At 35.0% G+C, this 14,416-nt stretch overlaps 1 protein-coding gene across 2 annotated transcripts in view; it reads right to left on the reverse strand.

The window, feature by feature from the left end:
- Positions 1 to 14,416, reverse strand: part of PIK3R4 (phosphoinositide-3-kinase regulatory subunit 4) — a 207,482-nt gene that overhangs the window by 49,955 nt on the left and 143,111 nt on the right. For both annotated transcript variants that reach the window (XM_047875523.1, XM_047875522.1), the window contains 4 exons: positions 12,841 to 12,974; positions 9,978 to 10,560; positions 6,997 to 7,131; positions 5,206 to 5,427 (listed from right to left, as the gene is read on the reverse strand). In XM_047875523.1, coding sequence (XP_047731479.1) covers positions 5,206 to 5,427; positions 6,997 to 7,131; positions 9,978 to 10,560; positions 12,841 to 12,974 — 1,074 coding nt within the window. The remainder of the gene's footprint in view (positions 1 to 5,205; positions 5,428 to 6,996; positions 7,132 to 9,977; positions 10,561 to 12,840; positions 12,975 to 14,416) is intronic.

Genomic DNA, 14,416 nt, shown 5'->3' on the forward strand with positions numbered 1-14,416 from the left:
TTACAGATTTTAAATAATTTACAAAAAACTATTTCTCCTATAATTGAAAAAGTAATTATAGAAATTTTTTTCTTGGGGTGCCAGGGTGGCTCACTCAGTTTAGGGTCCAACTCTGGATTTTGGCTCAAGTCAGGATCTCATGGTTCGTGAGTTTGGGCTCCACATTAGGTTCCATGCTGCCAGCACAGATCCTGCTTGGGGCTGTCTTTCTCTCTCTCAAAAAATAAATAAGATTCTAAAAAACACTTTAAAAAGCTATTTTTTCTTTAATAAAAGGAAAAATACTACCTAAAATTCCAGTGAGTTATATTTAGGAACTTTATAAACTAAAATGTATAATAAGCCAAAATAACTCAAAATATTTTGAAAATTAAGACTGACATCTTGAGAACTTACCCTACCAGATACTAAAGTTGTTTATAAATATAATTAAAATAAGTATATTATTAAATTAAACAATTAAATTATGATAATTAAGTAGGATATAATTAAAATAAGTGTATGATATTGAGTACAGAAATGAGAAATCAAGGGAATAGAACAGATACCCAGAAAACTAAAACTAAAAGACCTAAGTGTGCAACAGTTGATAATATAAGCTTCATAAATCAATAGGAAAGAAATGAAATGTTTAATAAATAGCGTCAGGAAAACTGATTATTTATCTGAGGAAAATTAGATTTCACCTCATACCACAGACCAAAATAAAGATCAATTAAACTGTTAAGTGTGAAAAATAAAGCATTATAAAAAAAGATGTGCAGCCAACAGATTACTAACCTAACAAGTTACTTGGGAAAAGTATTTGCCAATGATTAAAAGTTAATGTTTTTAATATACATCTATGAAAGGTTCAAAAACATCAACAAGAAAGGCATAAAGCCATCAGGGAAAAAAATGAGCCAAAATAAATAAAAAATTAATAGAAGTACAAATGAGTAATCAACATGAGAAAATTTTTCACCTCCACTGATAAGCAAAGAAATAGATATCAAAACAAGTTATTTTACCATACCAATAGGCAAAGATTAACTAAAGCTTATTCCATGCTGAAGGCTATGTAGTATGGTCAAACAATGCTGACCAGAATGGAAAATGACATAACTTTTTTTGAAAAGCTTATTAAAATGTATCAAGAGTTTAAAAAATATATTCATATTCTTTAACCCATTAATTAAAATTTCAGACTTCTATCCTGAGAAAATAAATCAGAAGTAAATATTTACGTAAAATATTATCTATATGATAGGAAAAAATGAAAATAATTTAAATATCCAAAAGCGATAAACTTTGGTAAAACAATATGATGGAATATTTTAATCTATTAAATTATGGTTTAAAAAATTTTAATGGGGGCGCCTGGGTGGCGCAGTCGGTTAAGCGTCCGACTTCAGCCAGGTCACGATCTCGCGGTCCATGAGTTCGAGCCCCGCGTCGGGCTCTGGGCTGATGGCTCAGAGCCTGGAGCCTGTTTCTGATTCTGTATCTCCCTCTCTCTCTGCCCCTCCCCCGTTCATGCTCTGTCTCTGTCCCAAAAATAAATAAACATTGAAAAAAAAAAAAAATTAAAAAAAAAAAATTTTAATGACATGAGAAAATGCTTAGAATATATGTTACCAGAAAAAGAATTAAGAAATAATAAGATTAAAAAGTAATATAATATATACATAGAGCCTGGAGCCTGTTTCCGATTCTGTGTCTCCCTCTCTCTCTGCCCCTCCCCCGTTCATGCTCTGTCTCTGTCCCAAAAATAAATAAACATTGAAAAAAAAAAAAAATTAAAAAAAAAAAATTTTAATGACATGAGAAAATGCTTAGAATATATGTTACCAGAAAAAGAATTAAGAAATAATAAGATTAAAAAGTAATATAATATATACATAGTACTTATGCGCCAAGTACAATTACATGTTAATTCATTTTATCTTCACGACACATAGGTACTATTATTATTCCCATTTTACAAATAGGGAAAGTAAGACAAAAAAGAGACTAAATGATTTCCCCCAAGAACCACAACTAATAAATGACAAAGAATACAAACCCCACAGGCTGGCTCCAAAGTGCCTACTCTTACCAGGTACACAACAGTGCCTCATGAGATACATAACAAAATGGCAAAAATGGGATGGAAACAGGGAAAAAAAAAAAAAAAACCCTACAGGAATAAAACACCAAAACATAAACAGAGGTCATAATGGGTTGTAAGATTAGAAGTGATTTGTTTCCTTCTTGGCTTCGGTATTTTCCAAATTTTCTATAGAAAGCATGTATTACTTTTATAAACCAAATAAAAATAAAAATTATTTTAAAATAAAAAAATAACATAAAGGCACGATTCAAAACACATATGAATTGATCAACGGATGGCAGTTCTAAGCACCATCTTTTCCAGAAAGAAAAGAAATAAAAATAAGACGAAAGAAGAAGGCAAGAAAGACAGAAAGATTTGAGAAGCCATGTATAGTAGGAACAGTTAGATGAATCCAAGATGCAAGACTGAGATGAATCAATGAACTAATACAAAACAGTAGAAAAAACCATTAACAAAACAAAACGACAACCTACTGAATGGGAAAAAATATCTGCAAATGATATATCAGGTAAGAGGTTAGTATCCAAAATATATAAAGAACTTACACAACTCAACACCAAAAAGACTAACTATCCAATTACAAAACAGGCAGAGGACCTGAAGAGACATTTTACCAAAGACGACATACAGATGGCCAACAGATACATGAAAAGACGTTCAACATCACTAAGCATCAAGGAAATTCAAACCAAAACCACAATGAGCTCTCACCTTACACCTGTCAAAATGGTTAGAATCAAAAAGACAAGAAACAACAAGTATTGGGTAAGGATGTGAAAAAAAAGGAATCCTTGTGCACTGTTGGTGGAAATGTAAATTGGTGCAGCCACTGAAGAACCCAGTATAGAGGTTCCTTAAAAAATTAAAAAGAGAGGGGCGCCTGGGTGGCGCAGTCGGTTAAGCGTCCGACTTCAGCCAGGTCACGATCTCGCGGTCCGTGAGTTCGAGCCCCGCGTCAGGCTCTGGGCTGATGGCTCAGAGCCTGGAGCCTGTTTCCGATTCTGTGTCTCCCTCTCTCTCTGCCCCTCCCCTGTTCATGCTCTGTCTCTCTCTGTCCCAAAAATAAATAAACGTTGAAAAAAAAAAAAAATTAAAAAAAAAAAAAAAAAAAAAAAAAAAAAAAATTAAAAAGAGAAATACTATATGATCCAGTAATTCCACTACTGGGTAGTTAGTTACCTAAAGAAACTAAAAACACTAACTTGAAAAGATATATGCACCCCTGTCTTTACTGCAGCATTATTTACAACAGCCAAGATATGGAAGCAACCCAAGTGTCTGTCAATAGATAAACGGATAAAGGGTGGTGTGTGTGTGTGTGTGTGTGTATGTATGTATGTATGTGTGTACAAATATATGTATGTATATATATACATGTAAATATATGTGTGTGTGTGTGTATATATATAAGGCAAAAACGAGAGGCAAAAAAGAATATATATATATACACACACACACATACATACACACAATGGACTATGACTCAGCCACAAAAAAGAATGAGATAGTGTCATTTGCAACAACATGGAAGACTAGAGGGTATCAAGCTAAATAAGTCAGAGAAAGACAAATACCATATGATTTGACTAATATGTGGAATCCAAAAAACAAACTAAAAAACAAATAAAAAGCAGAAACAGGCCCATAAATACAGAAAACAAACTCATGGTTGCTAGAGGCGATGTAGGATGGGGTAATGGGTAAATGGGTGAAGGGCAGTAGGAGATACAGGCTTCCAGTTATGAATGAACAAGTCACTGGGATAAAAGGTACAGTATAGGGCATATAGTCAACGTGTGGTACAGATGTAACTACACACACACACACACACACACATTTTATAACTGACCAAATATAAAATTGAAAAGGTCAGTACAAATGGGTAGAAAGTGATCAGTTATTATTCAAAAAGAAAAATATTAAATCTTGGATCAAACATGACAATCTATTCAACATAAGGTCCATTTTTTTTCCTAACTTTGAATCTAAATGTAATTGGAGCCATGTAGGTCTAATACAAAATGTCTCTCTTCTGCAGATAAATCTAAAAATCAAAAATTGTACATTTTGAAAAAAGTGAAAAAAACTACATAATTTTTCATACATTTTCAGTTTACACAAAGCATAGCATGCAAGCTTTAATTTTTTTTCCTAATTAAACTGATTTTCAGGCCACCTGGGTGGCTCAGTCAGCAAAGCATCAGACTTCGGTTCAGGTCATGATCTCATGGTTTATGAGTTCAAACCCTATGTCAGGCTCTGTGCTGACAGCTCAGAGCCTGGAGCCTGCTTTAGATTCTGTGTCTCCCTCTGCCTCCCCACTTATGCTTGCTCTCTCTCTCTCAAAAATAAACTTTTAAAAATAAATAAATAAATAAATTGGTTTTTTTAATTGATATTCAATCATACTTGTATCTTATTTTCGGATTGCAACAGTTATTTTCTAATGCACATTTACTGTAAAAAACTTGATAAATACAGAAAACATAAAGAAAATATGCACCTACAATCCCAGCCTCAGAGATAATTACTATACAAATCTTAGTATATTCCAGACCTCTTTATAAACATATGATTTGTTATTGTTACCTTCTAGAACCTACTTCAGTCACTTTAATAGTATTTCAATGGTACTTTCCCAGTCATTAAATATTCTTTTATTTATTATTATTTTTTTGAGAGAGAGAGAGAGAGAACATGCATACAAGCAGGGGAGGGGCAGAGAGGGAGGGGAACAGATGATCCAAAGCAGGTTCTGCACCGACAGGCTGACATCAGCAAGCCTTGAACCCATGAACCATGAGATCATGACCTGAGTTGAAGTGGGACATTCAACCGACTGAGCCACCCAAATATTCTTTTAAAACGGTTTTTAATAACCACATAGTATTCCTTCATATGAACGTATCACAGTTCAATTAACCAATCCCTTGATCGGCTAAGACTTTCATTATCCAAAAGCAGCAAAGAACACACACACTAGGAGCTCATCTCATTATTAATGAAATTTGGTAGTACTGTCACCTATCTCTCAGACCTCATGGAAGTACTGTTTGAGAGAGTAATTCAAAATCTTAAAGATGTATTTTAAAACAAATGGAAAAACATACCAACTATGCTATCAAAAAAGGCTCCACGCAGATGCCAATCATTCTTATCATTTAGGAAAGTGATCATGTGCGACAATAAAACATCATTGGCTTTCTGACGTCCAAAGAATACGCACAGCCGTGTTATTCCATTTTCCATTAAGGTTTGTTTCACAATATTTTCAGGGTCACTTAGCAAAGTGACAACTTTCTGCTGGACCATTTCATGTAAGGCTTGCAGCTCTAAAAAAAAAAAAAAAAAAAGTAAAGATAGGATCCATTTTTTCCCCCAAGATACAGACCTAGTCTTCTTTCTTACTCCTTGGAGAAACAGAATGATTAACAGAAGGCACCATAAAAAGTCTATAATCACTGTATGTTTCCACTATTCAAAGCTCTGAAGGATAGATGGGAAACCGAAATATAAACTGAAGAACAACATCTGATAAGCAGATGCCACAAGCATGGTTACCATCTCACTAATGAAACATGCCTATTTTTAAGGCTCAAGGAGAAAACTATGGGAAAGCATGAAAAAGATCATACTGCCACCAATAAAGTTAACTTAACCAAGGACTTCCAAATACCAGACTGGTTAAGGATATAATCTGATGGTACAAATTAATACTTTTAGAAGCATTTTTAAGGTCAGTTTATTTATTTTAGAAAGCAGAAAATACACTGCAAATCCTGCCAAGGCTTTACATGATCTGGCCACCACCTTCTTCTCCAACTCACCCTCCCCCTTTTCCTTTTCTTCTAAAATGTAAGCTCAACAAGAGGATCTTTTCTGTCTTATTCACCACTGTATATTTCTAGTGTTTAGAGCAAGCACACAATTGCCTGATACACAATTTCCTGATGTAGAGCTTATAGTTTAACAATTATCCCTTAGCTAAATGAATGAGGACAGAGGCCACTCCTGGTGCAGCTAAGGGATGTGGTGGTCTGATATGCAAAATACTATGTTCACATTAAGACAAACTTTAGATTAACTCCCAAAAAGGTTTAACACCTAACTCCCTTATCTATAAAGGTCCAATTACAGGGTTATAGAATGCAGGACAGTATTATTTTCTAAGTAATTCCATGAAAAAAGTGGAGATTTCCTTTCTGATATACCTTCTGTAAGTTCAGAATTATTCCATTGCCTTCAACTGCAGATAATATATGCTGTCTAAAAATGATGCCATTCTAACAACAGAGCCATTACCATCATCTATAGCATAAAAACCTCAAAACTCGATTTCTCTAGCTTTTGTGAACCAGAAACATACTAGAACTAAGTGTATTATTTTACTTCTAAATCTTTAACTCAATAAACATTAACTAAAAGCCTGCTAAAAGCTGTATGTATATAAAGAACTTAAGACGAACTTTGACCTCAAAGAGTTTACCATCACATCTGTTCATTTAAAGTAAAAGATGTGGGTTTGATACACAAATCAAAGATAGTATGACATAAACAAACACCGTTTATGATTTGAGAATACTCAAGGTATGCTAACATACAGAGAAAAGGTTTAAATTCTTTAGCTATGATGTTTTCAATGTTTTTCTTTCATCTTTTAAGAATTATACGATTCGGCTAGCTTTACCATTGACACAAATCAACTGTAGCTGAAAAACAACAAACTGATCATTTTCTGGTTAGATAACAGTGTATGAGAATAGGACAATAAGACACCAGGGATCTTTGCCACCTACATATATGGTATTCTTTCACCTTACATGAAAATTATGATAGTTTCTTACAACTCCACATTAGTAATTCATTATAAATAATAAGTCTGGAAAAGAAAGTCATACTACCTGTGTCATAATTTCCATTGGGATGTGTAACTTCATCTATTTCTTCACTATTTGGGTCATTTTCCATATTGAGATTTTTTAACTGTACTAATTCCAGGAATCTCAAAGCTGTTTCTGCCAGCAGAGCTATGTTTTCTATATTAAGAGAGAAATTTATTATTATAATCTCAAATCCTTATAATGTTTAACTTTTCCTTCCTGTCTTGATATAAGTAAAAATCATAAAACTCCTCTCCCTTCCATTTTTTATTTATGCCTGTGCCCCATCCTTCTTCGTCTTCCAATTTTGTGGGGTTTTGTTTTTTGTTGTTGTTTTTTTTTTAAGTAGGCTCCAGGCCCAGCGTAGAGCCCAACACAGGGCTTGAACTCACAACCCTGAGATCAAGACCTGAGCTGAGATCAAGAGTCAGATGTTTAACTGAATGAGCCACCACCCAGGTGCCCCCATTTCTGTGCTTAACATATGATCACACCAACCAACAACTGCACTCTCTTCTTTCTTAGCAGTAAATGCCACTGAACATAAAGCTTAACTATCTTATTCAATTCTTCCTTAATTTTTAACATTACTACAAGTGAGGTGCATCTCACAAGAGTTGACATTGTGAGTGTGTCAAATGCAGTGATCACCCTCATCTTAAGAGTCCCGCTCCCCACCCCCACCAGGTTCAACATTGTTCTGAATAGAACAAAAATTTACCTCTAAATACCCAAGATGTGAATACCGTGCAATGCCTAAAGATAGGAGAATCTGGGCCATTACCCTATAGATGGGAGAATCTGGGTCATCCTCTGATAAAATGTCAAAATCCTAGATGAAATGTCCCCACTTTAATGAATGTATCTTTATTAGGAAAAGTCTCTTACTTTCCTGGGCACTTCTGAAACCTTAGTATATCTATGCCTATTTCCCCATCTAAGACACAACACACTTCAAAGTTCACACAAAATACAAATCTATACCACTTCTGAATTTTAAAAGAATACTGTGAAAGAAATTCAAAAATTTATTTTAAAATTTTATAATTACTGATATGTGTGGTTTAATTATATTTGCCCATTCAAGTTCAAATAGATTTCTGGCTCTACTGGGGAAAAAAAAAAAAAAAGGCAATATTATCATGTACTAAGGCATGATGAAGGAACACTGCAAGGTACCAGCACTGACCCTGGGTTACCATGGACTCCCACTATAAAGAACCAGAAGACCAAAGAAAAGCAGAGCTGCTTCAGAATCAAGGTACAGACCAGCAGCTCTGAGAACTGAGAAAGAATGAGACCAGATATATTTAGGTCATATTATTTAGCCTCTTCCATTCCCACTTTCCTCACTTATAAAATGAAAGTAATATAACATCTATTGTTCAACATGGTTGCAAGGGTTTGTTGCAAGAGATATATAAATCTTAGACTCTTAAAACCCATGTATCTTAGAATCTGGACTCTACCTTAAAATCTATATATCTCTTGCAACCAATCCTTGCAAACTTGAGCAGTAGATGCTCTGACACACAGGGTTTTTAATAAATAGTAACTATTATTTTTATGCTATCACTATTAGTAACTGACTGTCACTATGTTAATATAGCACCTACACATCAGAACCTTAACTATTTAACACAACTGAGAACAAACTAAGACCAACAGTAGGTCACAAAACACTAAAGAAAGATATAACTTGTTTTTAAAACTTACACATTTTTATTTAATTCTATCTAGTTCAATTATTTATATTTGCAAAATGAATTATAAATACGCTTGTTACAAATGATAAACTAAAATATATGTATATTAAAGAAATTCTGCATTTTTTAGGCCTGACATGTACAGCTATGGAAACCAGAAACCATAAATAATAGGCAATGGATAAATATAAATAAAAATATACATATAGGAAAAAAAAAACTCAACAAACACCAATCACTTTGTGGATGTGCCTAGAGATAAGGCCAGAGTCCAAAGACCATTTTTCATATCTTCCATTAAGATAATGACAGGCTAAGACTACAATTAATAAACCTAGTATCTTTCAAAAAAAGTAACAGTATCATCACCATATTATGTACTATTTACAAAGACCAAAACAGAATCCCTGATTTCCAGCAGATATTGGAAATAAACTACAAATTATGTTAATGTTTCAGGGACATTTTCCACTCAAAAAAAAGTATGCAAAATTAATCTGGGGAGCTAAAAACATCGATCTGTATCACTTGATTTTATGAGGAGGAATTACAAGTAAAACAGGTGGGTGTGTGGGGCGCCTAGGTGGCTCAGTCAGTTGAGCATCAGACTTTGGCTCAGGTCATGATCTCGCAGTGAGTTCAAGCCCTGCACTGGGCTCTGTGCTGACAGCTCGGAGCCTGGGGCCTGCTTCAAATTCTGTGTCTCCCTCTCTCTATCCCTCCCCCGCCATGCTCTCTCTCAAAAATAAAATAAACATTACAAAAAATTTAAAAAACAACAACCATGTGGGAGTGTTATAACCTCATCACAAAGAAGTCACACACCTTAATTAAGCACTATAGTAAAGGACCTTAAAATTCAGTAATAGGCTAAGTTCTTTCAACATCAAATTATCCAGCAAAATTTGTCTTTTGCAACAGCAATAGACCTGTATCCTAAAGCTGATATTCAAACTAGCAGATCTGTTCAGAGAAATTTTATAAAGGCCTAAAGACACTAGATCAGAGCACATACTTGTAAACATCGGTCTTACTCCCAATTAAATGTAGTATACCCAGTAAAATCGTAAGATTCTGCATTATATACTTTCACTTGATAATTCTGATCAAAAAAGAATACACACAAAAGTGGAGTCCCAGGAAGAGATCAGCTATAAAAATTATTACACTGTACACAAACAGTTCAAGGACCACAATGCACCCTTGGAATTCCCAAAGAAATCAGAGAAATAAGACGTATTAGAGTCACTAACTTCAAAAACATGAGTGGCTATTTCTTGGACAATAAACTCTTACCAGCATAGGCTAGTCTAACAATAGTGGCATCATCTTGGGCTAAGTGGGCTATGCCTGGCAGAATATATTCCGGATAGATATTGACATCATTTCGAGGAACCTCTTTGACAAGGGCAAGAACTTTAGTCAATGTCCTCAAGGCTTCAGCCCTCACTCTAGGAACAGAGTCATTGCTAAAATGCAAAAGATATGGAGTAATACGGTCCAAAAGAATTTCTACACTTAATCTTGGGGCCAAATGGAGAATAAGTTCCAAAGCAGCAAGTTTGGAATCGCAGTATTTAAGGGTCTGCAGACAGGATGTTATAACAGACACCAAGATAACCAGCCCATTTTCCTTAGGCTCTCCTTCTGCTTTTTCCGGCAGATCATGTCCACAGAGATTGTGAATAATGTTGCCCAAATCCTTCCGTATAACCAGAATGCGCTCATCGGCAGAAAGAAATGTCTCCTTGGCAAACTGGGCCATGTAGGGCTGAAGGAAAGTGTAAAATATTTCAGGAAAGGCATTGCCACGCTGCTGCTTTAGGTAATCTTCTGCCCCTAAACGTTTATCTGGCTCACGATGAATCATCTGAGTTACCTACACCAAGGAGAGAAAAGGAGTAAAAAACAGATTTGAGAACAGCAGATTAAATCAGATGACAGCTACAAGGGCAACTTACACATGACATAAAGGATTTCTGAGGTAATTCAGACTCTTCACCATCTTTGCCTTTCAAACTACTTTCAGAACCTGACTGTAATATATGATCTACAACCATCCTACCAAGCAACAGGAAATTATGTAGTAATGTATTACAGATGGCCCAGACACAGAGAGGAGATATACCCTGTTCAGCATTCCCTGTTTATTAAGACAGGGAAGTAATACATTGGTGCCCACAACTCAAGGATTCTTAAAACATTTCTGAGCAGGAAATACCACTGAGAATCTGAGAAAAACAATGGGTTTTTCTCTAGAAAAAAAAATGTATACACAATATTTTTACATACAAAATTATACACAATCTGAAAAGAATAAAAGAACCACTAAAATCTATTTACATATCAGAGTTCTGATTTAAAGTCTTAATACCACAAGTCGAGGGGAATATATGGTTTCAGTGTAGCTCTAGACTCTGGTCAAAAAGGGGATAAGTGATTCAAACTTTTCAAGCAATATAAAAAAGCTGTTAAATCCTACAAACATGGGAAATGATATACCTAACTCGAGCTTATCATATGTTTTCTGGTGTCTTAGAGAAATAACTTTCTCTCAATATACAGAGAGCACAGTTTTATTTTTCCTAGACCTTCATACTCAGGCATTATTTAAATGCTCAAAATACCATAAAAATGTATCTAGTTATTTGAGCTTTCTGTTTCTTTGTAAATAGGAACCTAGCATTGAACTTGCAGGGAATCAAATGCACTATAAATATTAGGAAAAGTGACTTGACAGAATTCCTCTCACATTCAGATTAAGCCTTAAAGATTAGCCAAATTCACTCCTTTCAGAGTTAAGAAAACACAGGCCCAAATTCAGGAAGTCACTTAGCCAATGTAACATGACACATGAGTGACGTACCCAAAGACAGAACAGCCAGGGCAGTTTTCACTGAAAATGAGCTAAACTGGCTTCCTTTAAAACATCTTATTTTTCATACTTGCCATTTGTAAGAGAAATTAAAATGTATTCTATATCCCCTACCTTACTATAGAATATTTTAAATATACTATGAACTTTCCATGACTGAGAGTCATCATCACAAGCCTCAGTTACCGTACTGATGTAATAAAGATCCCCTCAAACAGTTAAGGTGGATAAACGGCTTATGTAACCTCCCACAGAAGTCCTCGTATCTGTTCTGCTAGACTAATTAGTGATTCTATAGCTTTACCTTCCAGAACAGCCTCGAGGGTCAAGAGAGGCATACCAAGCTAGGTGCTTCTATATGAAATGGCATTATCCTACTGCATTATATTCAAGTTGATGTTTACTGTCTCTTTCATTTTAGATATATGCCTTCTTCATTTCTTACTAGCAAGTTCTATCCTAGACAACATCTCTAACCCCCAGGCACCTCCTTCCAAATCTATCCAAAGCAGAGCTATAGACGTGTGTGTATGTATAAAATTATGTGTGTTTATATACACATGAAATTAGCCACATGAGCTCTGGGGCACCTGGGTGGCTCAATCGGTTAGGCATCTGACTCAGTTTCGGCTCAGGTCATGATCTCACAGTTTCGTGAGTTCGAGCCCCACTCAGGCTCTGTGCTAGCAGCACTGAGCCTGCTTGGGATTCCCTCTCTCTCCCTCTCTCTCTGCCTCTCCCCACTTGCTCTGTTTCTGACTCTCTCAAAATAAATAAATAAACTTTAAAATAAATAAAATTAAAATAAAATAAAATAAAATAAAATAAAATAAAATAAAATAAAATAAAATAAAATAAAATAAAAGCCAAATGAGCTCTATGCCTAAAAAAGAGAAAAATATTATACATTTCCCCCTAACAAACAAAAATAGGCTGTTTGGCAGGGGCGCCTGGGTGGCTCAGTTGGTTAAACATCCACCTTTGGTTCAGGTCATGATCTCAAAGTCCGTGAGTTCGAGCCCCACACCGGGCTCTGTGCCGACAGCTCAGAGCCTGGAGCCTGCTTTGGATTCTGTGTTTCCCTCTCTCTCTCTACCCTTCCCTTGCTTGTGTTCTCTCTCACTCTCAAAAACAAAGAAACATTAAAAAAAAAATAGGCTATTCATAATAGTCTATGCTTTATTGCTTTGCTCCAAATTCATAAAACTCCAGAGAGCTATCTAATGCAAAAGTGAGAACATAATTCTATTAAAACTTAATGGAGAATACTTGTTGCATAGTTACCAATTCTCTGATACTGCGATCTTCAATTTTATTTAGTACTTGTTCCGGGAAAAATTGTCCATTTCTGTAAGCCAGAAGTTGAGAAAGATCAAACAGCGGTACACCTTCTGTAAAAAGCTCAGCTATAACACAACCTGAAAAACAACAGATACAATTCCATTAAAAATGCAATGCAAGATACTTGTAATATAGATCAAGAATTCAGAATATTTGTAAAACTCAAAATGCAAAACTCAAAGTAAACTGAATTAAAAATTTTAATGCAATATACAACTATAGTCAAGTAAGACAGGGAAAATGTCTACTGCCTTGTATCAGTTTCTAAAAGTTTAAAGTCAAAAGAAGCCCACAGAATTTTTCTCGGTCTTAAAAAAAATAAAATAAAATTACTTCCTAGCTCTCTCATCTAAAATGAATACGTTTGTATATTATACACACATATACTTAGAGACAGAGTACAAGCCACAAGGAATACGATGTTTTTTTAAAGTATGGACTTGCAGACATTAAGTTCAGAAGGAACTGAGAAGTCATATCTGACCACTCATTTTTTCACCTCAAACAAAAAGTTATTAAGTGTCTACTATACACTAGCAGTGCATATAACAGATAAAATCCTTGCCCTCATGAAGCTTTCATTCTAGGAAGAGAGACATAAAATAAACTAGTGAACAAACATGAGAAGAGTGCTACAAAGTACGGCTCCAAGACTAGAGAGGGAGAAAGAGAACCCAATCATTTTGCACTTACATAATCTTCAAACAAGTAATAAAAAAAAAATGTATCTACATTCCCAAAAGGACAAAGCAGTTTCACTGAATCATACGACTGCATTTCACGAGCCTGAAAGATATCCTTAAATAACCTTAGCTCACAAACTCTGCATTTGCTGGTCCCTCTGCCTGGAATGCTACTCCCCCAAAAATCCACCTGGCTTACACCTCCTCTTCCTTCAGATCTCTCATCAAATGTCATTTAGGAGATTAGCAGTACATAAACTACCCCATACTTCTTGCCTGACACATTCCCTTTTCCCTTTCCCTGTTTCTCCCCACAGTACCAACTGATAAATTAAATATATTACTTATTTATTTTCTTTGTCTGTATACCCACTAGAATGTAAACTCCATGAGGAAGGGATTTTTGTCTATTTTGCTCACTAAAAAATTTCCAGGAACTAAAACAGTTCCTGACACATAATAAACACTCAATAAATTTCTAATTTTTTCCTGTACAGTGTGAAGATTTAGAATAAAAGACTTAAAATAGCTATTAAAAACACCATAAGCAAGAAGGAAAATAGAAGACCAGACCAACACTAACAAACCGATGGGATCTAACAGAGACATCAAAAGAATATCTCACAACAGCAGAATACAAATTCTTCTCAGGGACACATGGAAGTGTGTCTAATATAGTCCAGATTAGACTATATGCTAGGTCATAAAACAAGCCTCAGTAAGTTTTAAAGGACTGACATACAAATCATGTCCTTCAAATGACAATGGAATGAGATAAAAAATCAGTGACAGAAGAAAGCTTGAAAAATTCAAAACTCTGTAGAAATTAACACATT

This window comes from Prionailurus viverrinus, chromosome C2 (assembly GCF_022837055.1).
Source record: "Prionailurus viverrinus isolate Anna chromosome C2, UM_Priviv_1.0, whole genome shotgun sequence".
In the NCBI taxonomy this organism is placed as follows: Eukaryota; Metazoa; Chordata; class Mammalia; order Carnivora; family Felidae; genus Prionailurus; species Prionailurus viverrinus.